We start from the raw sequence: 25,467 nt of genomic DNA, 5'->3' as shown, positions 1-25,467 counted from the left end.
GGGTTTCAGCCTGGATAAACCAGGCGTCTGGTTGTTGCTCCCAGAACTGTGGCAGTTTCAGCGTGACGGCGTTCGTGTCCATGATGAATCTTCCACGACAATCGCTCGTAGAAATCGGGGTCACCAATATAGAAATGGAGGTTCCTATCAAAAAGACTGAGTTCGACTCAGGCAATTAAAACAATGAACTTTCATGAAACAAAACAAGTTTAAACTGGAAACTGCTAGAACACATCAATTACAGGTCTACTCTCCTTGAGGGCTCCACGAGGACTGATCCTCTGGTCAGAAGACTGACGTCATGACGTCATCACGTTCTTCCCGCCATTGGGGCATCACGTGACTAACGGCATGACGTCATCACGTTGAAACCGCGCTGAAAAGGTAACCAGACATTGTACAGTCAAACAGTGTAATTAAAAGGTACAGGCACAGACAGTAGCTACATTGCTGTTAAAGGAATTATGTACAACCACTCTGAGTCCTTTGGTGGCTCCGCCACAGGGAAACTGTTTCCAGTGGCAGAAGGGTTGGTAACCAGAGGACACAGATAAGAACATAAGAAATAGGAGGAAGAGTAGGCCATATAGTCCCTCGAGCCTGCTCTGCCATTCAGTAAGATCATGACTGATGTTTTACTTCAGCTCCACTTTCCCGCCCTAGCTCTATATTCCTTTATTCCCTTAGCGTCCAAAAAATCTATAAATCTCAGTCGTGAATAGGACCAGAGGTGACACGAGGAAACTTTCTTTTTTTTATATACTCAGCGGGTTGTTGTGATCTGGAATGCACTGCCTGAAAGGGCAGTGGAAGCAGATTCAATAGTAACTTTCAAAAGAGAATTGGATAAATAATTGAAGGGAAAAAATATACAAGCCATGGGGAAAGAGCAGGGGAGTGGGACTAATTGGATAGCTCTACCAAAGAGCCAGCACAGGCTCAATGGGCCAAATGGCCTCCTTCTGTGCTGTATCATTCTATGATTCTATGTGCTTCACCCATCTGATGCTTTGCACCCAAACACTGAAGGAAATCTGCTCCTCCCTGTGCAGCCCTTCAGTTCAGTGCAAGTTTCATGAAGACCTTATAGGGCTGAAATTGTGAGATTCGACTGCCGGTGATGAGCCTCACTAGACCCAAGCATGGACTGGAGAGTCATAGAGTCATACAGCACAGAAAGAGGCCCTTCGGCCCATTGTGTCCACGCCAGCCATCAAGCCCTGTCTATTCTAATCCCATTTTCCAGCACTTGGTCCGTAGCCTTGTATGCCAGTTTGGCATAAAAATAAAACAAAAAAGGTGACTTAACCATGGCTAACAAGGGAAATTAGGGATAGCATAAGATCCAAGGAGAGGACATATAAATTGGCCAGAAAAAGCAGTAAACCTGAGGATTGGGAGCAGTTTAGGATTCAACAAAGGAGGACAAAGGGATTAATTAAGAAGGGGAAAATAGAATATGAGAGTAAGCTTGCAGGGAACATAAAAACTGACTGTAAAAGCTTTTATAGATATGTGAAGAGAAAAAGATTGGTGAAGTCAAGCATAGGTCCCTTGCAGTCAGAATCAGGGGAATTTATAATGGGGAACAAAAAAATGGCAGACCAATTAAATACATATTTTGGTTCTGTCTTCACAAAGGAGGACACAAATAACCTCCCAGAGATGTCGGGGAACATAGGGTCTGATGGAAGGGAGGAACTGAAAGAAATCAGTATTTGTAGGGAAATGGTGTTAGGGAAATTGACAGGACTGAAGGCCGATAAATCCCCAGGGCCTGATAATCTACATCCTAGGGTACTTAAGGAAGTGGCCCTAGAAATAGTAGATGCATTGCTGATCATCTTCCAACATTCGATGGAATCTGGAACAGTACCCATGGATTGGAGGGTAGCTAATGTTACCCCACTATTCAAAAAAGGCAGTAGAGAGAAAACGGGGAATTACAGACCGGTAAGCCTGACATCGGTAGTGGGGAAAATGCTAGAGTCCATTATAAAAGATGTAATAGCAGAGCACTTGGAAAACAGTGACAGGATCGGACAAAGTCAACATGGATTTACAAAAGGTAAATCGTGCTTGACTAATCTACTGGAATTTTTTGAGGATGTAACTGGTAAAATAGATAAGGGAGAACCAGTGGATGTGGTGTATTTGGACTTTCAGAAGGCTTTCGATAAGGTCCCGCATAAGAGATTAGCGTGTAAAGTTAAGGCACATGGGATTGGGGGCAAGGTATTGACTTGGATAGAGAACTGGTTGGCAGACAGAAAGCAAAGAGTTGGAATAAACGGGTCTTTTTCCGAGTGGCAGGCAGTGACTAGTGGGGTACCGCAGGGATCGGTCCTTGGACCCCAGCTATTCACAATATATATTAATGATCTAGACAAGGGAACTAGATGTAATATCTCCAAGTTTGCAGACGACACAAAGCTGGGTGGGCGTGTGTGCTGTGAGGAGGATGCCGAGAAACTCCAGGATGATTTGCACAGGTTGGGTGATTGGGCAGAAGCATGGTATGTGGATAAATGTGAGGTTATCCACTTTGGTAGCAAAAACAGGAAGGCAGATTATTATCTGAATGGCAATAGATTGGGAGAAGGGGAAGTGCAACGAGACCTGGGTGTCCTTGTGCACCAGTCGCTGAAGGTAAGCATGCAAGTGCAGCAGGCGGTTAAGGCGGCAAATGGCATGTTTGCCTTCGTAGCAAGAGGGTTTGAGTACAGGAACAAGGATGTCTTGCTGCAGTTGTACAGGGCCTTGGTGAGACCACATCTTGAGTATTGTGTGCAGTTTTGGTCGCCTTATCTGAGGAAGGATGTTCTTGCCATGGAAAGAGTTCAGCAAAGATTCACCAGGCGGATACCTGGGATGGCAGGAATGACGTATGAGGAGAGTTGGGTCGATTGGGCTTATACTCGCTGGAGTTTAGAAGAATAAGAGGGGATCTCATTGAAACTTATAAAATTCTGACAGGACTGGACAGACTAAATGCAGGAAGGATGTTCCCGATGGTCAGGGAGTCCAGAACCAGGGGTCACAGTCTAAGGATAAGGGGTAAGCCATTTAGGACAGAAATGAGGAGGAATTTCTTCACCCAGAGAGTGGTGAACCTGTGGAATTCTCTGCCACAGAGGGCGGTGGAGGCCAGTTCATTAAATATATTCAAGAAAGAGTTGGATATATTTCTTGAGGCTAAAGGGATCAAGGGATATGGGGAGGAGGCAGGGACAGGGTACTGAATTTGGATGATCAGCCATGATCGCATTGAATGGCGGAGCAGGCTCGAGGGGCCGAATGGCCTACTCCTGCTCCTATCTTCTATGTTTCGATGTTTCTATGCTATGGCGTTTCAAGTGCTCATCTAAATGCTTCTTGAATGTTGTGCGGGTTCCTGCCTCTACCACCCTTTCAGGCAGTGAGTTCCAGATTCCAACCACCCTCTGGGTGAAAAAGTTCCCCTCTAAACCTCCTGCCCCTTACCTTGAAACTATGCCCCCTGGTTATTGACCCCTCTACAAGGATGTGATCCTCCAACCTAGCAGTAGGGCCTCACAACTTTGGCCCTGAAGTGTCATCTTATTGCTACATTGACTCTACAGCAGAGAAAGAGGCCGTTGGTCAATGCCAGTGTTGATGTTCCACACGAGCCTCCTACCACTCTACTTCATCTAACCCGATCAGCATATCCTTCTATTCCTTTCACCCTCAGGTACTTATCTAGCTTCCAATTAAATGCATCTATGTTAAAGGAACTGCTGTGTCACTGATGAGATTTGTTTTGACATTTGTGTTCAATCTTTTAGCTGGGAAAACTATTCTCATCATTGAATGTCCCAACCAACAGCCTACATCATGTCTTTAAGAGTAGACCATGTGGCTCTCCTGATGGCCTACTGGGAATGTGCACTACCCAGTGTTGTACTGAGCCATACAGATGACGGGTCTGTGCTGAGACTTGTTCCACTTGCAGGAAGGGGCAAAATTAGACACGGACCTGCTCTCCATTGCTACCCAGTGACCGGCACATTGGGTAACAACAGGCTGATTCAGCTGTGAAACTTCCCACAGTTGAACAGCACTTAAGGGGCCATTTTCCAGTGAGGCGCCTCAACCACAAGTGGTGCACATTGAAAACAGTGCAGAGTGTCAGTAGGACAAATGACCTCTCAACGGTCACTTGGGCAAGATACTAGAGGACAGTCGGAACCCCCGAAACCATATCCCAGCGAGTGTCGGAACCCCTGAAACCATATCCCAGTGAGAGCCATAACCCCCGAAACCATATCCCAGCGAGAGCCATAACCCCCGGAACCATATCCCAGCGAGTGTCGGAACCCCCGAAACCATATCCCAGCGAGAGCCATAACCCCCAAAACCATATCCCAGCGAGTATCCGAACCCCCGGAACCATATTCCAGCGAGTGTCGGAACCCCCAAAACCATATCCCAGCGAGAGCCATAACCTCTGAAACCATATCCCAGCAAGTGTCCGAACCCCCGGAACCATATCCCAGTGAATCCCGAAACCATATCCCAGCGAGAGCCATAATCCCCGAAACCATAACCTAGCGAGTGTCCGAATCCCCGAAACCATATCCCAGCAAGAGCCATAACCCCCAAAACCATATCCCAGCGAGAGCCATAACCCCTGGAACTATATCCCAGCGAGAGTCGACACTCCCGGAACTATATCCCAGCGATAGCCGACACTCCTGGAACTATATCCCAGTGAGAGTAGGAGTTCCACAACCATACCACAGCGAGAGCAGGCACTCCTGGAACTATATCCCAGCGAGAGTCAGCACTCTCGGAACCACATCCCAGCGAGAGCCATAACCCCTGGAACTATATCCCAGCGAGAGTCGACACTCCCGGAACTATATCGCAGCGAGAGCCGACACTCCCGGAACTATATCCCAGCGAGAGCCATAACCCCCGAAACCATATCCCAGTGAGTGTCAGCACTCCCGGAACTATATCCCAGCAAGAGTCGGCACTCCCGGAACTATATCCCAGCGAGAGTCGGCACTCCTGGAATTATATCCCAGTGAGCACCAGCATTCCCGGAACTATATCCCAGCGAGAGTCAGCACTCCCGGAACTATATCCCAGTAAGAGTCAGCACTCCTGGAACCACATCCCAGTGAGAGTTGGCGCTCCCGGAAATATATCCCAGCGAGAGTTGACACTCCCGGAACTATATCGCAGCGAGAGCCGCCACTCCCGGAACTATATCCCAGCGAGAGCCATAACCCCGGAAACCATATCCCAGCGAGATTCAGCACTCCCGGAACTATATCCCAGCAAGAGTCGGCACTCCCGGAACTATATCCCAGCAAGAGTCGGCACTCCTGGAATTATATCCCAGTGAGCACCAGCATTCCCGGAACTATATCCCAGCGAGAGTCAGCACTCCCGGAACTATATCCCAGCGAGAGTCAGCACTCCCAGAATTATATCCCAGCGAGAGTCAGCATTCCCGGAACTATATCCCAGTAAGAGTCAGCACTCCTGGAACCACATCCCAGTGAGAGTTGGCGCTCCCGGAAATATATCCCAGCGAGAGTTGACACTCCCGGAACTATATCGCAGCGAGAGCGGACACTCCCGGAACTATATCCCAGCGAGAGCCATAACCCCGGAAACCATATCCCAGCGAGATTCAGCACTCCCGGAACTATATCCCAGCGAGAGTTGGCACTCCCGGAACAATATCCCAGCGAGAGTCGGCACTCCCGGAATTATATCCCAGTGAGAGCCAGCATTCCCGGAACTGTATCCCAGCGAGAGTTGACACTCCCGGAACTATATCGCAGTGAGAGCCGACACTCCCGGAACTATATCCCAGCGAGAGCCATAACCCCGGAAACCATATCCCAGTGAGATTCAGCACTCCTGGAACTATATCCCAGCGAGATTCAGCACTCCTGGAACTATATCCCAGCGAGAGTCGGCACTCCCGGAACAATATCCCAGCGAGTGTCGGCACTCCCGGAATTATATCCCAGTGAGAGTCGGCTCTCCCGGAACTATATCCCAGCGAGAGTTGGCACTCCCGGAACTACATCCCAGGGAGAGTCAGAATGCCTGGAACTGTATCCCAGCGAGAGTCGGCACTCCTGGAACCATATCCCTGTGCGAGTCAGAATGCCTGGAACTATATCCCAGCGAGAGTCAGAATGCCCGGAACTATATCCCAGCAAGAGTTGGCACTCCTGGAACCATATCCCAGTGAGAGTCAGAATGCCCGGAACTATATCCCAGCAAGAGTCAGAATGCCTGGAACTATATCCCAGCGAGAGTCAGAATGCTCGGAACAATAACCCAGCGAGAGCCGGCACTCCCGGAACTATATCCCAGCGAGAGTCGGCACTCCTGGAACTATATCCCAGCGAGAGTCGGCACTCCCGGAACTATATCCCAGCGAGAGTCGGCACTCCCGGAACTATATCCCAGTGAGAGCCGGTACTCCCGGAACTATATCCCAGTGAGAGTTAGCACTCCCGGAACTATATCCCAGTGAGAGTCGGCACTCCCGGAACTATATCCCAGCGAGAGTCGGCACTTCCGGAGCTATATCCCAGCGAGAGTCGGCACTCCTGGAACTATATCCCAGTGAGAGCCGGCACTCCCGGAACTATATCCCAGTGAGAGTTAGCACTCCCGGAACTATATCCCAGCGAGAGTCGGCAATCCCGGAACTATATCCCAGTGAGAGTTAGCACTCCCGGAACTATATCCCAGCAAGAGTCGGCACTCCAGGAACTATATCCCAGCGAGTGTCAGCACTCCTGGAACTATATCCCAGCGAGAGTCGGCACTCCTGGAACCATATCCCTGCGAGAGTCAGAATGCCTGGAACTATATCCCAGCAAGAGTCGGCACTCCTGGAACCATATCCCAGCGAGAGTCAGAATGCCCGGAACTATATCCCAGCAAGAGTCAGCACTCCGGGAACTATATCCCAGCGAGAGTCGGCACTCCAGGAACTATATCCCAGTGAGAGTCTGCACTCCCAGAACTATATCCCAGCGAGAGCCGGCACTCCTGGAACGATATCCCAGCGAGAGTCGGCACTCCCGGAACTATATCCCAGCGAGAGTCGGCACTCCCGGAACTACATCCCAGTGAGAGCCGGCACTCCCGGAACTATATCCCAGCGAGAGTCAGAATGCCCGGAACTATATCCCAGCAAGAGTCAGCACTCCGGGAACTATATCCCAGCGAGAGTCGGCACTCCAGGAACTATATCCCAGTGAGAGTCTGCACTCCCAGAACTATATCCCAGCGAGAGCCGGCACTCCTGGAACGATATCCCAGCGAGAGTCGGCACTCCCGGAACTATATCCCAGCGAGAGTCGGCACTCCCGGAACTACATCCCAGTGAGAGCCGGCACTCCCGGAACTATATCCCAGCGAGAGTCAGAATGACCGGAACTATATCCCAGCGAGAGTCAGCACTCCCGGAACTATATCCCAGCGAGAGTCGGCACTCTCAGAACTACATCCCAGTGAGAGCCGGCACTCCCGGAACTATATCCCAGCGAGAGAGTCAGCACTCCCGGAACTATATCCCAGTGAGAGTCGGCACTCCCAGAACTATATCCCAGCAAGAGTCAGAATGCCCGGAACAATATCCCAGCAAGAGTCAGAACGCTCGGAACTATATCCCAGTGAGAGCCGGCACTCCTGGAACTATATCCCAGCAAGAGTCAGAATGCTCGGAATTATATCCCAGTGAGAGTCGGCACTCCCGGAACTATATCCCAGCGAGAGTTGGCACTCCCGGAACTATATCCCAGCGAGGGTCAGCACTCCCGGGACTATATCCCAGTGAGAGCCGGCTCTCCCGGAACTATATCCCAGCGACAGTCAGCACTCCCGGAACTATATCCCAGTGAGAGTCTGCACTCCCAGAACTATATCCCAGCGAGAGCCGGCACTCCTGGAACAATATCCCAGCGAGAGTCGGCACTCCCGGAACTATATCCCAGCGAGAGTCGGCACTCCCGGAACTACATCCCAGTGAGAGCCGGCACTCCCGGAACTATATCCCAACGAGAGTCAGAATGACCGGAACTATATCCCAGCGAGAGTCGGCACTCTCAGAACTACATCCCAGTGAGAGCCGGCACTCCCGGAACTATATCCCAGCGAGAGAGTCAGCACTCCCGGAACTATATCCCAGTGAGAGTCGGCACTCCCAGAACTATATCCCAGCAAGAGTCAGAATGCCCGGAACAATATCCCAGCAAGAGTCAGAACGCTCGGAACTATATCCCAGTGAGAGCCGGCACTCCTGGAACTATATCCCAGCAAGAGTCAGAATGCTCGGAATTATATCCCAGCGAGAGTCGGCACTCCCGGAACTATATCCCAGCGAGAGTTGGCACTCCCGGAACTATATCCCAGCGAGGGTCAGCACTCCCGGGACTATATCCCAGTGAGAGCCGGCTCTCCCGGAACTATATCCCAGCGACAGTCAGCACTCCCGGAACTATATCCCAGCGAGAGTCAGCACTCCCGGAACTATATCCCAGCGAGAGTCAGCACTCCTGGAACCATATCCCAGCGAGAGTCAGCACTCCCGGAACTATATCCCAGCGAGAGTCAGCCCTTCGGAACTATATCCCAGCGAGAGTCAGAATGCCCGGAGCTATATCCCAGTGAGTGTCAGCACTCCTGGAACTATATCCCAGCAAGAGTCGGCACTCCCGGAACTATATCCCAGCGAGAGTCGGCACTCCTGGAATTATATCCCAGTGAGCACCAGCATTCCCGGAACTATATCCCAGCGAGAGTCAGCACTCCCGGAACTATATCCCAGCGAGAGTCAGCACTCCCGGAATTATATCCCAGCGAGAGTCAGCATTCCCGGAACTATATCCCAGTAAGAGTCAGCACTCCTGGAACCACATCCCAGTGAGAGTTGGCGCTCCCGGAAATATATCCCAGCGAGAGTTGACACTCCCGGAACTATATCGCAGCGAGAGCCAACACTCCCGGAACTATATCCCAGCGATAGCCATAACCCCGGAAACCATATCCCAGCGAGATTCAGCACTCCCGGAACTATATCCCAGCAAGAGTCGGCACACGCGGAACTATATCCCAGCGAGAGTCGGCACTCCTGGAATTATATCCCAGTGAGCACCAGCATTCCCGGAACTATATCCCAGCGATAGCCATAACCCCGGAAACCATATCCCAGCGAGATTCAGCACTCCCGGAACTATATCCCAGCGAGAGTCGGCACTCCCGGAACAATATCCCAGCGAGAGTCGGCACTCCCGGAATTATATCCCAGTGAGAGCCAGCATTCCCGGAACTATATCCCAGCGAGAGTTGGCACTCCTGGAACTACATCCCAGGAAGAGTCAGAATGCCTGGAACTGTATCCCAGCGAGAGTCGGCACTCCTGGAACCATATCCCAGCGAGAGTCGGCACTTCCGGTATATATCCCAGCGAAAGTTGGCACTTCTGGAACTATATCCCAGTGAGAGTCATCACTCCCGGAACTATATCCCAGCGAGTGTCGGAACTGCCGAAACCATATGGCAGTGAGTGTCAGAACCCCGAAACCATATCCCAGCGAGAGCCATAACCCCTGGAACTATATCCCAGCGAGAGTAGGAGTTGCACAACCATATCCCAGCGAGAGCCGACACCCCCCGGAACCATATCCCAGTGAAAGTCAGCATTCCCAGAACTATATCCCAGCGAGAGTCAGCACTCCCGGAACTATATCCCAGTAAGAGTCAGCACTCCAGGAACCATATCCCAGCGAGAGTCGGCTCTCCCGGAACTATATCCCAGCGAGGGTCGGCACTCCAGGAACTATATCCCAGCGAGAGTCAGCACTCCCAGAACTATATCCCAGCGAGAGTCGGCACTCCTGGAACCATAGCCCTGCGAGAGTCAGAATGCCTGGAACTATATCCCAGCGAGAGTCAGAATGCCCGGAACTATATCCCAGCAAGAGTTGGCACTCCTGGAACCATATCCCAGTGAGAGTCAGAATGCCCGGAACTATATCCCAGCGAGAGTCAGAATGCCTGGAACTATATCCCAGCGAGAGTCAGAATGCTCAGAACAATAACCCAGCGAGAGCCGGCACTCCCGGAACTATATCCCAGCGAGAGTCGGCACTCCTGGAACTATATCCCAGCGAGAGTTGGCACTCCCGGAACTATATCCCAGCGAGAGTCAGCACTCGCGGAACTATATCCCAGTGAGAGTTGGCACTCCTGGAACCATATCCTAGTGAGAGTCGGCACTCCCGGAACTATATCCCAGCGAGAGTCGGCACTCCCGGAACTATATCCCAGTGAGAGCCGGTACTCCCGGAACTATATCCCAGTGAGAGTTAGCACTCCCGGAACTATATCCCAGTGAGAATCGGCACTCCCGGAACTATATCCCAGTGAGAGCCGGCACTCCCGGAACTATATCCCAGCGAGAGTCGGCACTTCCGGAACTATATCCCAGCGAGAGTCGGCACTCCCGGAACTATATCCCAGTGAGAGCCGGCACTCCTGGAACTATATCCCAGTGAGAGTTAGCACTCCCGGAAGTATATCCCAGCGAGAGTCGGCACTCCCGGAACTATATCCCAGTGAGAGTTAGCACTCCCGGAACTATATCCCAGCAAGAGTCGGCACTCCAGGAACTATATCCCAGCGAGTGTCAGCACTCCTGGAACTATATCCCAGCGAGAGTCGGCACTCCTGGAACCATATCCCTGCGAGAGTCAGAATGCCTGGAACTATATCCCAGCGAGAGTCAGAATGCCCAGAACTATATCCCAGCAAGAATCGGCACTCCTGGAACCATATCCCAGCGAGAGTCAGAATGCCCGGAACTATATCCCAGCAAGAGTCAGCACTCCGGGAACTATATCCCAGCGAGAGTCGGCACTCCAGGAACTATATCCCAGTGAGAGTCTGCACTCCCAGAACTATATCCCAGCGAGAGCCGGCACTCCTGGAACAATATCCCAGCGAGAGTCGGCACTCCCGGAACTATATCCCAGCGAGAGTCGGCACTCCCGGAACTACATCCCAGTGAGAGCCGGCACTCCCGGAACTATATCCCAGCGAGAGTCAGAATGACCGGAACTATATCCCAGCGAGAGTCAGCACTCCCGGAACTATATCCCAGCGAGAGTCGGCACTCCCGGAACTACATCCCAGTGAGAGCCGGCACTCCCGGAACTATATCCCAGCGAGAGTCAGAATGACCGGAACTATATCCCAGCGAGAGTCAGCACTCCCGGAACTATATCCCAGCAAGAGTCAGCACTCGCGGAACTATATCCCAGTGAGAGTCAGCACTACCAGAACTATATCCCAGCGAGAGAGTCAGCACTCCCGGAACTATATCCCAGTGAGAGTCGGCACTCCCGGAACTATATCCCAGCAAGAGTCAGAATGCCCGGAACTATATCCCAGCAAGAGTCAGAACGCTCGGAACTATATCCCAGTGAGAGCCGGCACTCCTGGAACTATATCCCAGCAAGAGTCAGAATGCTCGGAATTATATCCCAGCGAGAGTCGGCACTCCCGGAACTATATCCCAGCGAGAGTTGGCACTCCCGGAACTATATCCCAGCGAGGGTCAGCACTCCCGGGACTATATCCCAGTGAGAGCCGGCTCTCCCGGTACTATATCCCAGCGACAGTCAGCACTCCCGGAACTATATCCCAGCGAGAGTCAGCACTCCCGGAACTATATCCCAGCGAGAGTCAGCACTCCTGGAACCATATCCCAGCGAGAGTCAGCACTCCCGGAACTATATCCCAGCGAGAGTCAGCACTCCCGGAACTATATCCCAGCGAAAGTCAGAATGCCCGGAACTATATCCCAGCGAGAGTCAGCACTCCTGGAACTATATCCCAGCGAGAGTCATAACCCCTGGAACTATATCGCAGCGAGAGTCGACACTCCCGGAACTATATCGCAGCGAGAGCCGACACTCCCGGAACTATATCCCAGCGAGAGCCATAACCCCCGAAACCATATCCCAGTGAGTGTCAGCACTCCCGGAACTATATCCCAGCAAGAGTCGGCACTCCCGGAACTATATCCCAGCGAGAGTCGGCACTCCTGGAATTATATCCCGGCGAGCACCAGCATTCCCGGAACTATATCCCAGCGAGAGTCAGCACTCCTGGAACCACATCCCAGTGAGAGTTGGCGCTCCCGGAAATATATCCCAGCGAGAGTTGACACTCCCGGAACTATATCGCAGCGAGAGCCGACACTCCTGGAACTATATCCCAGCGAGAGCCATAACCCCGGAAACCATATCCCAGCGAGATTCAGCACTCCCGGAACTATATCCCAGTAAGAGTCAGCACTCCTGGAACCACATCCCAGTGAGAGTTGGCGCTCCCGGAAATATATCCCAGCGAGAGTTGACACTCCCGGAACTATATCGCAGCGAGAGCCGACACTCCCGGAACTATATCCCAGCGAGAGCCATAACCCCGGAAACCATATCCCAGCGAGATTCAGCACTCCCGGAACTATATCCCAGCGAGAGTCGGCACTCCCGGAACAATATCCCAGCGAGAGTCGGCACTCCCGGAATTATATCCCAGTGAGAGCCAGCATTCCCGGAACTGTATCCCAGCGAGAGTTGACACTCCCGGAACTATATCGCAGCGAGAGCCGGCACTCCCGGAACTATATCCCAGCGAGAGCCATAACCCCGGAAACCATATCCCAGCGAGATTCAGCACTCCTGGAACTATATCCCAGCGAGATTCAGCACTCCTGGAACTATATCCCAGCGAGAGTCGGCACTCCCGGAACAATATCCCAGCGAGAGTCGGCACTCCCGGAATTATATCCCAGTGAGAGTCGGTTCTCCCGGAACTATATCCCAGCAAGAGTTGGCACTCCCAGAACTACATCCCAGGGAGAGTCAGAATGCCTGGAACTGTATCCCAGCGAGAGTTGGCACTCCTGGAACCATATCCCAGCAAGAGTCGGCACTTCCGGAACTATATCCCAGCGAAAGTTGGCACTTCTGGAACTATATCCCAGTGAGAGTCATCACTCCCGGAACTATATCCCAGCGAGTGTCGGAACTGCCGAAACCATATGGCAGTGAATCCCGAAACCATATCCCAGTGAGTGTCAGAACCCCGAAACCATATCCCAGCGAGAGCCATAACCCCTGGAACTATATCCCAGCGAGAGTAGGAGTTGCACAACCATATCCCAGCGAGAGCCGACACCCCCTGGAACCATATCCCAGTGAGAGTCAGCATTCCCAGAACTATATCCCAGCGAGAGTCAGCACTCCCGGAACTATATCCCAGTGAGAGTCAGCACTCCAGGAACCATATCCCAGCGAGAGTCGGCTCTCCCGGAACTATATCCCAGCGAGGGTCGGCACTCCAGGAACTATATCCCAGCGAGAGTCAGCACTCCCAGAACTATATCCCAGCGAGAGTCGGCACTCCTGGAACCATAGCCCTGCGAGAGTCAGAATGCCTGGAACTATATCCCAGCGAGAGTCAGAATGCCTGGAACTATATCCCAGCGAGAGTCAGAATGCTCGGAACAATAACCCAGTGAGAGCCGGCACTCCCGGAACTATATCCCAGCGAGAGTCGGCACTCCTGGAACTATATCCCAGCGAGAGTCGGCACTCCCGGAACTATATCCCAGCGAGAGTCAGCACTCGCGGAACTATATCCCAGTGAGAGTTAGCACTCCTGGAACCATATCCCAGTGAGAGTCGGCACTCCCGGAACTATATCCCAGCGAGAGTCGGCACTCCCGGAACTATATCCCAGTGAGAGCCGGTACTCCCGGAACTATATCCCAGCGAGAGTTAGCACTCCCGGAACTATATCCCAGTGAGAGTCGGCACTCCCGGAACTATATCCCAGTGAGAGTCGGCACTCCCGGAACTATATCCCAGTGAGAGTCAGCACTACCAGAACTATATCCCAGCGAGAGCCGGCACTCCCAGAACTATATCCCAGCAAGAGTCAGAATGCCCGGAACTATATCCCAGCGTGAGTCAGCACTACCGGAATTATATCCCAGCGAGAGTTGGCACTCCGGGAGCTATATCCCAGCGAGGGTCAGCACTCCTGGAACTATATCCCAGCGAGAGCCGGCTCTCCCGGAACTATATCCCAGCGACAGTCAGCACTCCCAGAACTATATCCCAGCAAGAGTCGGCACTCCAGGAACTATATCCCAGCGAGTGTCAGCACTCCTGGAACTATATCCCAGCGAGAGTCGGCACTCCTGGAACCATATCCCTGCGAGAGTCAGAATGCCTGGAACTATATCCCAGCGAGTCAGAATGCCCAGAGCTATATCCCAGCAAGAGTCGGCACTCCTGGAACCATATCCCAGCGAGAGTCAGAATGCCTGGAACTATATCCCAGCGAGAGCCGGCACTCCTGGAACGATATCCCAGCGAGAGTCGGCACTCCCGGAACTATATCCCAGCGAGAGTCGGCACTCCCGGAACTACATCCCAGTGAGAGACGGCACTCCCGGAACTATATCCCAGCGAGAGTCAGAATGACCGGAACTATATCCTAGCGAGAGTCAGCACTCCCGGAACTATATCCCAGCGAGAGTCGGCACTCCCGGAACTACATCCCAGTGAGAGCCGGCACTCCCGGAACTATATTCCAGCGAGAGTCAGAATGACCGGTACTATATCCCAGTGAGAGTCAGCACTCCCGGAACTATATCCCAGCAAGAGTCAGCACTTGCGGAACTATATCCCAGTGAGAGTCAGCACTACCAGAACTATATCCCAGCGAGAGAGTCAGCACTCCCGGAACTATATCCCAGTGAGAGTCGGCTCTCCCGGAACTATATCCCAGCAAGAGTTGGCACTTTCGGAACTATATCTCAGCGAGAGCTAGCCTGTTTGAGAGAGGAGGACTTAACACATGGGAAAGCCCAAAGAGACTTGGCACCAATTGGCTTTAACAGGACAAGTGCTGCTCACCGGCCTTTGAAGAAAGCAATGTAGATCGGGGAGGAGTAGAAGTTGATAAACTGAAAAACAAACACCTTGAAGATGAAGGCGTCTTCGTATTTGGACTGAGTCCTGTGCATTTCTGGAACAGATGGAGCAAAGAGATTAAATGTGTCCCAGATAATACAAAGATAAACAATAGGTTTATTTCCTTCCTCTCTTCTCCAGCTCCCTGTCATACACAGCAGTGCTTATGCCTTTCGACAGAAGTCCAGGCCATTCTGGGGCACGCCTGCCCGCCTCTAGGCCAGTCCTCCATTGCAGCTTTTTCCATCATCCCGAAGATTAAGGGGTGATCTAATTGAGGTGTTAATAAAGCTCTGGTTAGACCTCATCTGGAGTACCGAGTTCAGTTCTGGGCACCGCACCTCAGGAAGGATATATTGACCTTGGAGGGGCTGCAGCGCAGATTCACCAGAATGATACCGGGGCTAAAAGGGTTACATTATGAGGACAGGTTGCATCGACTAGACTTGTATTCCCTCGAGTATAGAAGATTAAGGGGTGATCTAATTGAGGTGTTTAAGATGATTGAAGGATTTGATAGGGTAGATAGAGGGAAACTATTTCCTCTGATGGGAGAGTCCAGAACAAGGGGGTAGAACCTTAAAATTAGAGCTAGGTCATTCAGGGTTGATGCCAGGAAGCACTGCTTCACACAAAGGGCAGTGGAAATCTGGAACTCACTCCCCCAAAAAGTGGCTGAGGCTGTGGATCTATTGAAAATTTCAAAACTGAGACTGATAGATTTGTGTTAGGCAAGGGTATTGAAGGTTAGATAAATGGAGTTAAGATACAGATCAGCCATGAATGGGGGAACAGGCTCGAGGGGCTGAATGGCCTACTCCTGATCCTATGTTCCCAGCCCAGTCCCATTCTGATCACTTTATTTTTTCCTGTTCCGATACCCCAGTCTCTCAGCTCTTTGCTCAGTGGAGAACTGAACGAAGACTGGATGTAGCTATGGGTGCTCTATTGAAGAGCTAACCGAGGATCACCTTGGGTTTTCAAGATTATAAAGAATATGGGCTAAAAAAAAAGGTGCTTCTGCTCTTGCACGACAGCCAATGAAATGAACCACTATCGGAGCCAATCCTGGTCCCATTACCTATGCTGTTTGTGGGAGCTTGCCGAGTCCAAATTGGCTGCTGAGTCTCCCACATTACATCAGTGACTACACTTTAAAAGCACTTTATTGGCTGTGAAGCGCTTTGAGACGTCCTGAGGTTTTGAAAGGTGCTATATAAATGCAAGTCTTTCTTTCGACTATCTGAACTAGTTCCAGTACTGGTGCTTTCAGAATGCCTCAGTCCATCTGTTAGAACTGGGGTCGAATCAGCAATGCTTACATCGGAACCCCTGATAATCTGCCATTGCAGCAAGTTATGGGGGACACAACACGCAGCGAGACCGCAATAGATATCGGAATAAACGGCCCTCCACAGGGCCTGCGGTTTGGAATGACAAGCGACCCAGAGAATCAATAAAATGGTTCCACTCTCTATATACCAATGAGCAATGTGTATCGAGCTGGCGCTTACCCCATTTGGTTAGGAAATGGGCTAATGATGTATACACTCGAGCCAATAAGAGAATGAACAGCAGGTTGACCACTGATCCGGTTATGCTGGCAATCCTGGATGCCTGGAGAGGACAGAGTACAATACAGATTATAACAAACTATAGACTAGGGGTAGATACTGATTTAACATGCAGTGGGTCATTTAATTAAATACGAGGAGTTATTGATTTAAAATACAGGAAGTTATAGATTTAAAATATATGGAGAGCTAATTGTTCCCCGATTGACCCTTGACACTGTCTCTCCCGATTAACCCATGACCCTGCCTCCCCCCCTCTGATTGACCCATGACCCTGCCTCCCCCCCCCACGATTGGCCCTGTCTATCCTGCTCTGTCATTGTAAATGTAAATGAGCAGACTGTGGCAATTTCTAGATTTCCCCCATCCAGTGGACCTCTCTCAGCAGCAAAATGGGCATCAGACACTATTTAATAGGAGGGCACCAACAACCTCGACCAGCACACCCAGTGAGCTCCTGAAAGGGAATGTTGTCAAACAAAAGATTTTTTTACATGAAAAAAAATTATGTTCTTCGCCTTCTCTCTTCTAAAGACTGATGAATGTCAGAGTACACTTGCAAATGTCAGCAGTACCTCATTTTTCACTGGAGCCCTGGTGGGCTGTTGAACTGTGTGAGTATTACAATTGGGCAATGTCCTGTTCCTCATTTGGTGCCTCCAGTTATGCTCCTTACAGTTGGACCCCTGCACAAAGATTAGGATCAGGAGCCCTGGCTGATTTCCGCCCCCCCTCTAGACCAGGGGTACCCGAGGCCATTTATAGCCCCTCAAATGCCATCCTGGTTTGAGATAAGCCCGCTCAGCACAGACAAGGGATTGAACCTGGGCTTCTCCTGCTCTGTTCGGGCCAGCGCACCATGACGTGTATTTACCACTGAGCTTTCTGTTTTTTTTATAATGAGTTCTACAGCCATTTTATGGCAGGGGTCAGTCGTGGCTCAGTTGGTAGAGCTCTTGCCTCCGATTCATAAGGTTGTGGGTTCAAGTCCCACCCCTCAGAGACTTGAGCACATAATCCAGTACTGACATTCCAGTGCGGTACTGAGGGAGGGCTGCAATGTTGGAGGTGCCGTCTTTCGGATGAGACGTTAAACCGAGGCCTGGTCTGCCCTCTCAGCTGGACATAAAAGACCCCATGGCACTATTTTGAAGACGAGCAGGGGAGTTCTCCCCGGTGTCGTGACCAATATTTATCCCTCACCCAACACCTAAAACAGATTTGTTGTATCCGTGTGTTAATGGAGACACGGAATGCAGGAGTTGGTTTAACAGGTGTTTACTGAACAAAGTCTGGAGGTGAACTAAAAGATACAAGACGCTATACAGGCTTATATACCCGAGTGGTCACTACTGGTATTGCAGTACACAGGGGCTCTTAAAGGTACATACACTACAATTCCTCCCCTTTTAGATAATTAGTACATAACATTTTAAGTAATCATTAATTAACATGTTTACAAGAACAATAATCTATACATTTGCTGCAGTTAATCAATTATAAGTCAGTCTCTCTGGAGGCTTCCTGACTCGGTCCGGATAACGCCTCGGTGGTGTAGTAGTTTTCGGTGGTGTAGTAGGTTCTTTTGGCAAGGTCGATTCGGCTTGAATGCCAGTGTCGGGTTCATCTGGTTCCAGTATCACCGGATCGGAGGTAGATACTATGGGTATCTCTGCTTCATCATTAGGCGTATAGAGTTGTGGTGTAGGTTGTCCCTTTTCGGATGACTCTATGATCTGGTCAGCATGGCGCCTTATTATGCTTTCTCCAATGTCCACGGTATACATCAGCGGTCCTAGTCGTGTGCAAATAGTTCCAGGCTGCCATTTCTCGGTACGGTAGTCCCGGGCCAAAACTTGTTGACCTATCTGGAAGGTTCTAGTTGGCCTTTCATTCATGCCTTGAAATTGCCGGTTCTCTACGTCCCTTCTGATGTTTGGTTTGATCAAATCCAGCCGGCATCTTAGTCTTCTATTGAAAAACATCATGGCGGGAGTTTGGTTTGTAACCACATGTGTTGCATTCCTGTACGCAAACAAGAAGTTATCTACCTTATGTTGTAGATTTATGTCTTCATTACCCATGGCCTTTATGGCCTTCTTGAAGGTCTGGACAAACCTTTCAGCCAATCCATTGGTGGCGGGATGGTATGGGGCGGACGTGTAGTGCTTAACCCCATTGTTTTTTAAGATCTTCCTGAATCCTTCGGACACAAATTGCGGTCCATTATCAGAACAGATCTGTTCAGGCAGCCCATTCCTGGCAAATATGGTCCTTAATACTGTGATGGTTTTTTCCGTGGTGGTGGAGGACATCTTTATTACCTCCGGCCACTTGGAGTGTGCATCAACCACGATTAAGAACATTGAGTCCATAAATGGACCAGCAAAGTCGATATGTACCCTTTGCCATGGAGATGAGGGCCACTCCCATGGATGTAGAGGGGCTTGTGGTGGGGCGTTTTGGACCTTCTGGCATCCTAGACAGCTCTTGGTCATTTCTTCGATGTCTCCATCGATACCTGGCCACCACACAAACGCTCTGGCTAGGTTCTTCATTTTCACTCCACCCAGATGCCCCTCGTGAAGCTCCTTTAGCACTTTATCCTGGAGTTTGGGTGGAATCACCACTCTGGATCCACACATCAAGGTTCCTCGGCACACTGACAGCTGTTCTCTTCTTTGCGAGAATGCTGGCAACAGTGGTTCGCCATGTGCTGGCCATCCCTTCACCGTTAAATCGTAGACTCGTGAGAGAGTCGGGTCATTTCTCGTTTCCTTTTCAATGGTAGAATTTGTTACTGGTAGACATTCCACTATGGTTGAGTGGAACATCTCCACTGGGTCCACTGTAGGTGCCTCTTCTACCGTTGGCAACGGTAGGCGCGATAAACCGTCAGCATTCCCATGCTGTTGTGACTTTGTATTCTATGTCATATTGGTGTGCCCCTAGGAAAAGGGACCACCTCTGTAGCCTTTGCGCTGTCATAATGGGAACGCCCTTTTTAGGGTTGAATATGGAGACGAGGGGTTGATGGTCAGTCAACAAGGTAAATTTTTGTCTGCGTAGGTAATGGTTGAATTTCTTCACTCCCCACACCAGGCTGAGTGCTTCCCTGTCGATCTGGGCATAGTTACGCTCAGCTTTTGCGTCACCCCCATTGAACTCAGCTATCGGCCGCTCCAAGCCATCAGGGAATCTATGCGATAATACCGCTCCTACGCCGTAAGGGGATGCATCGCATGTCAGTCTGATTGGCAGTGATGGGTTGTAATGATCCAACACTTCCTTGGACGTGATGAAGCCTTTGCATTTATGGAAGGCACGTTTACAGTCTTCGCTCCATTTCCAAATTACTCCCGTTTGTAGCAGTGCGTTAAGAGGGTGCAGAACAGTTGACAAGTTCGGTAAAAATTTATGATAGTAATTTATCAATCCCAGGAACTACCTTAATTGTGAGACATTTTCAGGTGCTGGGGCTTTTATGACCGCTTCAATTTTTTCAGGTGACTTATGTAACCCTTCTTCGTTAATTATATGGCCACAATATGATATTTGTTTCTGGAAAAATTCGCACTTGGGGCAATTTGCTCGTAGGCCCCGTTCTCTCAGCCTAGTGAGCACCTGCTCCAAATTGGCAAGGTGCTCGTTGTCGTTTTCTCCTGTTACAAGGATGTCGTCTAGGTAGCATTGAGTCCCCGGAATCCCTTGCAGGACTTGCTCCATAGCTCTTTGCCAGATAGCTGGAGCTGATGCTACTCCGAAAACCAGTCGATTGTACTGGTACAGGCCTTTGTGTGTGTTTATCGTGAGATACTTTTAAGAGGCCTCCTCAACCTCCATCTGTAGATATGCCTGTGCCAAGTCAATTTTGGTGAAACGTTTCCCTCCGGATAGCGAGGCGAAAATATCTTCTATCCTCGGAAGAGGATACTGTATCGTGTGAAGGACCGGGTTTACAGTCACCTTGAAGTCCCCACAGATGCAAATTTTTCTCTGTTCTTCAGATTTATCATTATTCAACGTTTTCTTCAAGACCGGGACGATGGGTGTTGCCCACTCACTCCAATCTACCTTGGATAACACGCCTGCTTTTTCCAAATTCTCCAGCTCTGCCTCGACTGCTGGACGAATTGCGTATGGCACCGGCCTTGCCTTAAAAAACTTGGGAATTGCCGCATCTTCCACTTTTATTGAGGCGGTGACGCCTTTCAATGTTCCTAGTTCCTGTTGAAACACTTCTTTGGCGTTAGCCAAGATGTCTTTTAATTGTTCAGGTATGACGTCATCATCATTTTTTTTCTTACTGGTCACCGTCAGTGCCTGAATGGAGTGCCAGTCTAAACGTATCTTCCTGATCCATTCACGTCCCAACAACGGTGGACCACCATCTTGCAGAACGTATAAATACAACTTCTGTATTTCCTTGCCGTTGTATACAACAGGCACCCTTATTTTCCCTCTGGGGTATACTTTCTGCCCCGTATATGTCTTCAAGATAATGGATGTGTCTTTCAAAGGTATATGCGGAAATAGCCGCTCGTAATCCCATCGAGTTTGCACATTCTCCCCGTGTTTGCGTGGGTTTCCTCCGGGTGCTCCGGTTTCCTCCCACAGTCCAAAGATGTGCGGGTTAGGTTGATTGGCTATGATAAATTGACCCTTAGTGTTAGGGGGATTAAATACGTGGGGATAGGGTGGGATATGTGTTGGTGTAGGGGTTACGGGGATCGGGTGGGATATGTGTCGGTGCAGGCTCGATGGGCCGAAATGGCCTCTATCTGCACTGTGGGGTTTCTGTGATTTCTGTGACTTATGACGGTCAGAGCTGATCCTGTATCTAGCTCCATTTTAACTGGGGACCCCGGTATCGTGAGAGTAATCCAAATGGTCTGGTAATCTTCTTTGGCAATTACATTATGTAATTTGAGACAGCTTAGTCTCTTGTTTCCGGAGTCGCTATCGCTCTTCTGGTCTTCGGAGCTACTGTCAGTCATCATTTGTACCTTTCTGTACTTTTCCTTATTGATTTTTTTTCTTGTAAGTGGATTTTTTGTTTCCAGATCGGCATACACGTGCAATGTGTCCCATCTTTCCGCATTGCCTGCATGCTTTGTCCTTGAACCAGCAGTCCCTCTGGTCATGGGTGGATCTGCCGCAGCGATAACATCTCTCGAAACCCCGTGTCATTTCATGGGTGCCGAAGTCCTGTGGCTTTTGCTGTATCTCTGCAGCTCCTCTTGCTGCTGCTTCGTATGATACAGCCACACTGAAAGCCTTGTCCAGTGTCAAATCTTTCTCAGAAAGTAGCCTTTTCTGTGTTCCTTCACTTAGGAGACCGCAGACGAATTTGTCTCGTAGAGAATCTGCCAGTCCTGCCCTGAATTGGCAGTGCTTTGACAGCTTTTTTAATTCGGTGAGGTAATCAGCGTTACTTTCATTCTTGTGCTGGATTCCTCCTGAAGAATTTGAATCGTTCCGCTATCAGCAGCGGTGTTGGGTTTAAGTGCTCCTGTAGGGTATCAACAATCTCCTTAAAATTCTTGTCCATCGGTTTGGCTGGAGTGATTAAGTTTCGTAACAGCCCGTATGTCCTTGCGCCCATCAGATTTAGAAGTACCGATGCCTTTTTATCATCCTCTACTTCATTTGCTGTGCAATATACCTCCACTCTTTCCACATATGTGGTCCAATCCTCTATATCACTATCAAAAGCAGTAATATTGCCAGTCTTAGGCATCCTGAAAATCAAAAATGGCGCCTCCCGCGCTTTCCTTTCTTCCCTGCCGAGAAAAAATGGCGCCTCCCGCGCTTTCCCGCCGCTGACAATGCTGTTCTCCGTGTTTTTTATTTACACAGATATTTCTAATAGTTGGAGACTCGTCCCTGCCGGACTCTCTGGGACTTTTCCCTCCCTCTGCTTGGTCCGAATGCCGACCTGCTTTGCAGCGCCGGCCGTCTCCCGAGTGCTCCACCCTCCGTCTCTGTTTGCCTCCGCCTTCCGACTCGCTGCTCAGCCCCGCTGCAGAGCCACCCGATCGAGCCCCAGCCCGCCGCCCAGGAAGGATTAGTGCAGTACCTGCCACCAGCCCGGCTAGCTGGTGAAACCAGTTTTTTTTTTTCTTCTTCGACCTTCGTCTGAGGAATCGATCTCCTTGAGGTGCTGCCGAATTGCAGGTAAGTCCGTTTCCAATTCGTCGCCACTGTTGTATCCGTGTGTTAATGGAGACACGGAATGCAGGAGTTGGTTTAACAGGTGTTTACTGAACAAAGTCTGGAGGTGAACTAAAAGATACAAGACGCTATACAGGCTTATATACCCGAGTGGTCACTACCGGTATTACAGTACACAGGGGCTCTTAAAGGTACATGCACTACAAGATTATCTGATCATTATCACATTGCTGTTTGTGGGACCTTGCACATATTGGTTGCAGCGTTTCCTACATTACAACAGTGACTACACATCTAAAAAGTACTTCATTGGCTGTAAAGTGCTTTGGGACGTCCGGAGGTTGTGAAAGGCACTATATAAATGCAAGTCTTTCTTTCTTTAACCTTGAACATTGCCACTGGGGAGCAACATACTCACTGTTGCCATGATTATGGTATTGCCTGTCTCATACATGAGGATGCTAACGATGGTGCGGTACAGAATGACAGACATCAAGAAGATCAGCACCACCACAACCTGAAGGAAGGACATCCAGAATTAGTGAATGGCCGCTCAGTGACACCCAGTACCCAGTTAGTCAATACCACAGGCACAATGTTTACTATTAACTGCACTATATCTAAAAGCATGTATTTTCCTTTACTTAATTTTGCTATATACACACCCTGATATTTTGAGGTTATTGCCATTGCAGTGTTACAGACCCCCTCTTAACATCCAAGCTGTCCAGTGGTGCCACAATTGCCTCACGGCACTGTCACCACTTTGACCCTGATCCCAGCAGTAAGATAATGAGCTGGCCATCTGTCTTCAGGGGGACCAAAGTCTCCTGGGTGTAGACATGGTGCAGGCAGAGTGACCACTCGCTGGACCAGGACAGGAATGAATCAGAGAAGAAATGTTGTGAATGGAAAGTAATGGAATGCATGTCTTATTTAATGAATGGCCCTTCCTACCAGGAGCAGAATCACCATGGAGCTCGTGATAATACGCTTGATCCTGTTCTCCTCTGGAAAGTAGGGCTCCTCTGTCCCCGTGATTGGATTTTTTATAGTCATGGGAGCCACGGCAGTGAACTCGGGCCTAGGGCGCTCCTGAAATGAAAACCCCAAATAAATTAAATCGTCTGAATGAAGTGGACATCAGCGTGATGTAGGTACACAATTGATCACCAATTAGCCCAGTTTCCCAATTTACAATTGCTATTTGAAGCAAACTCAACATATGATTATTTCAATAAAAACAGAAAATGCTGGAAATACTCAGCCGGTCAAACAGCATCTGTGGAGAGAGAAACAGAACTAACGTTTCAGGTCAGAATAATTATGTAAATGTTCAGTTTGTGGCTGGAGACTAATCCTGTTGCAAACACTTAACAGCAGACACTGACACAAGCATTTTTGTTAAAAAAAGACTTGCATTTATCACAGAATCACAGAAACCCCACAGTGCAGATACGAGGCCATTTCGGCCCGTCGAGCCTGCACCGACACATATCCCACCCGATCCCCGTAACCCCTATACCAACACATATCCCACCCTATCCCCGTAACCCCACGTATTTAATCCCCCTAACACTAAGGGTCAATTTATCATAGCCAATCACCCTAACCCGCACATTTATATCGCGCCTTTCATGACTTCAGGATTTCCCAAAGTGCTTCACAGCCAATGAAGTACTTTTCTGAAGTGTCGTCACTGTTGTAATGTAGGAAACGCGGCAGCCAATTTGCACACAGCACGATCACACAAACAGCAATGTGATAATGACCAGATAATCTGCTTTAGTGATGTTGGTTGAGGGATAAATATTGGCCAGGACAATTCCCCTGTTCTTCTTCGAAATAGTGCCATGGGATCTTTTACGTTCACCTGAGGGGGCAGATGGGGACTCGGTTTAATGTCTCATCCAAAAGACGGCACTCTCTCAGTACTGCACTGGAGTGTCAGCCTAGATTAATTACGCTCAAGTCTCTGGGGTGGGATTTGAATCTATGACTCATAGGCGAGAATGCTACCCACTGAGCCATGGCCGACAGTAGGAATTTGGGAATTATCATTTCCCTGGATGTCAAGGGTAGGATAAGGCAAAAAAAGGGAAGCTTATTGCAGATACTGAGAGCTACATACTGCAGAAAGCCTAAAGGAATATAGAAAGTGCAGGGATGAAATTAAAAAGGAAATTAGGAATGCAAAGAGAGGGCATGAAAAAACATTGGCAAGTAAAATCAAGGAAAACCCAAAGATGTTTTATAAATACATAAAGTGCAAGAGAATAACTAAAGAAAGAGTAGGGCCTATTAGAGTCCAAAATGGTAACATGTGTGTGGAGGCAGAAAACATGGGTATGGTTCTTCATGAATACTTTGCAGCTGTCTTCACAAAAGAGAGGGACGATGCAGACATTATCGTTGAGGAGGAGTGTGAAATATTAGATGTGATAAACATTGAGAGAGGAACTATTAAGGGGTTTAGCATCTTTGAAAGTCGATAAATTGCTAGGCCCGGAAGAAATGTATCTCAGGCTGGTAAGAGAAGCAAGGGAGGAAATAATGGAAGCTCTGACCATCATTTTCCAATCCTCTCTGGCTACAGGTGTGGTACTGGAGGACTGCTAAAGTTGTACCATTGTTTAAAAAGGGAGAGAGGGATAGACCGAGTAATT

At 49.7% G+C, this 25,467-nt stretch overlaps 1 protein-coding gene across 3 annotated transcripts in view; it reads right to left on the bottom strand.

Annotated features, from left to right (window-relative positions):
• LOC147116091 (anoctamin-7-like) overlaps window positions 1–25,467 on the bottom strand; it is a 201,937-nt gene that overhangs the window by 54,212 nt on the left and 122,258 nt on the right. For all 3 annotated transcript variants that reach the window (XM_085990813.1, XM_085990812.1, XM_085990814.1), the window contains 4 exons: window positions 23,759–23,896; window positions 23,220–23,318; window positions 16,568–16,670; window positions 14,997–15,108 (listed from right to left, as the gene is read on the bottom strand). In XM_085990813.1, the coding sequence (XP_085846939.1) occupies window positions 14,997–15,108; window positions 16,568–16,670; window positions 23,220–23,318; window positions 23,759–23,896 (452 nt within the window). The remainder of the gene's footprint in view (window positions 1–14,996; window positions 15,109–16,567; window positions 16,671–23,219; window positions 23,319–23,758; window positions 23,897–25,467) is intronic.

The sequence above is a fragment of the Somniosus microcephalus genome, chromosome 6 (genome assembly GCF_052327205.1).
Source record: "Somniosus microcephalus isolate GS21.2 chromosome 6, FLI_Smic_1.0, whole genome shotgun sequence".
Lineage (NCBI taxonomy): Eukaryota > Metazoa > Chordata > Chondrichthyes > Squaliformes > Somniosidae > Somniosus > Somniosus microcephalus.
Note: the sequence above shows the minus strand (reverse complement) of the source record. Positions and strands in the feature narration are given on the sequence as shown.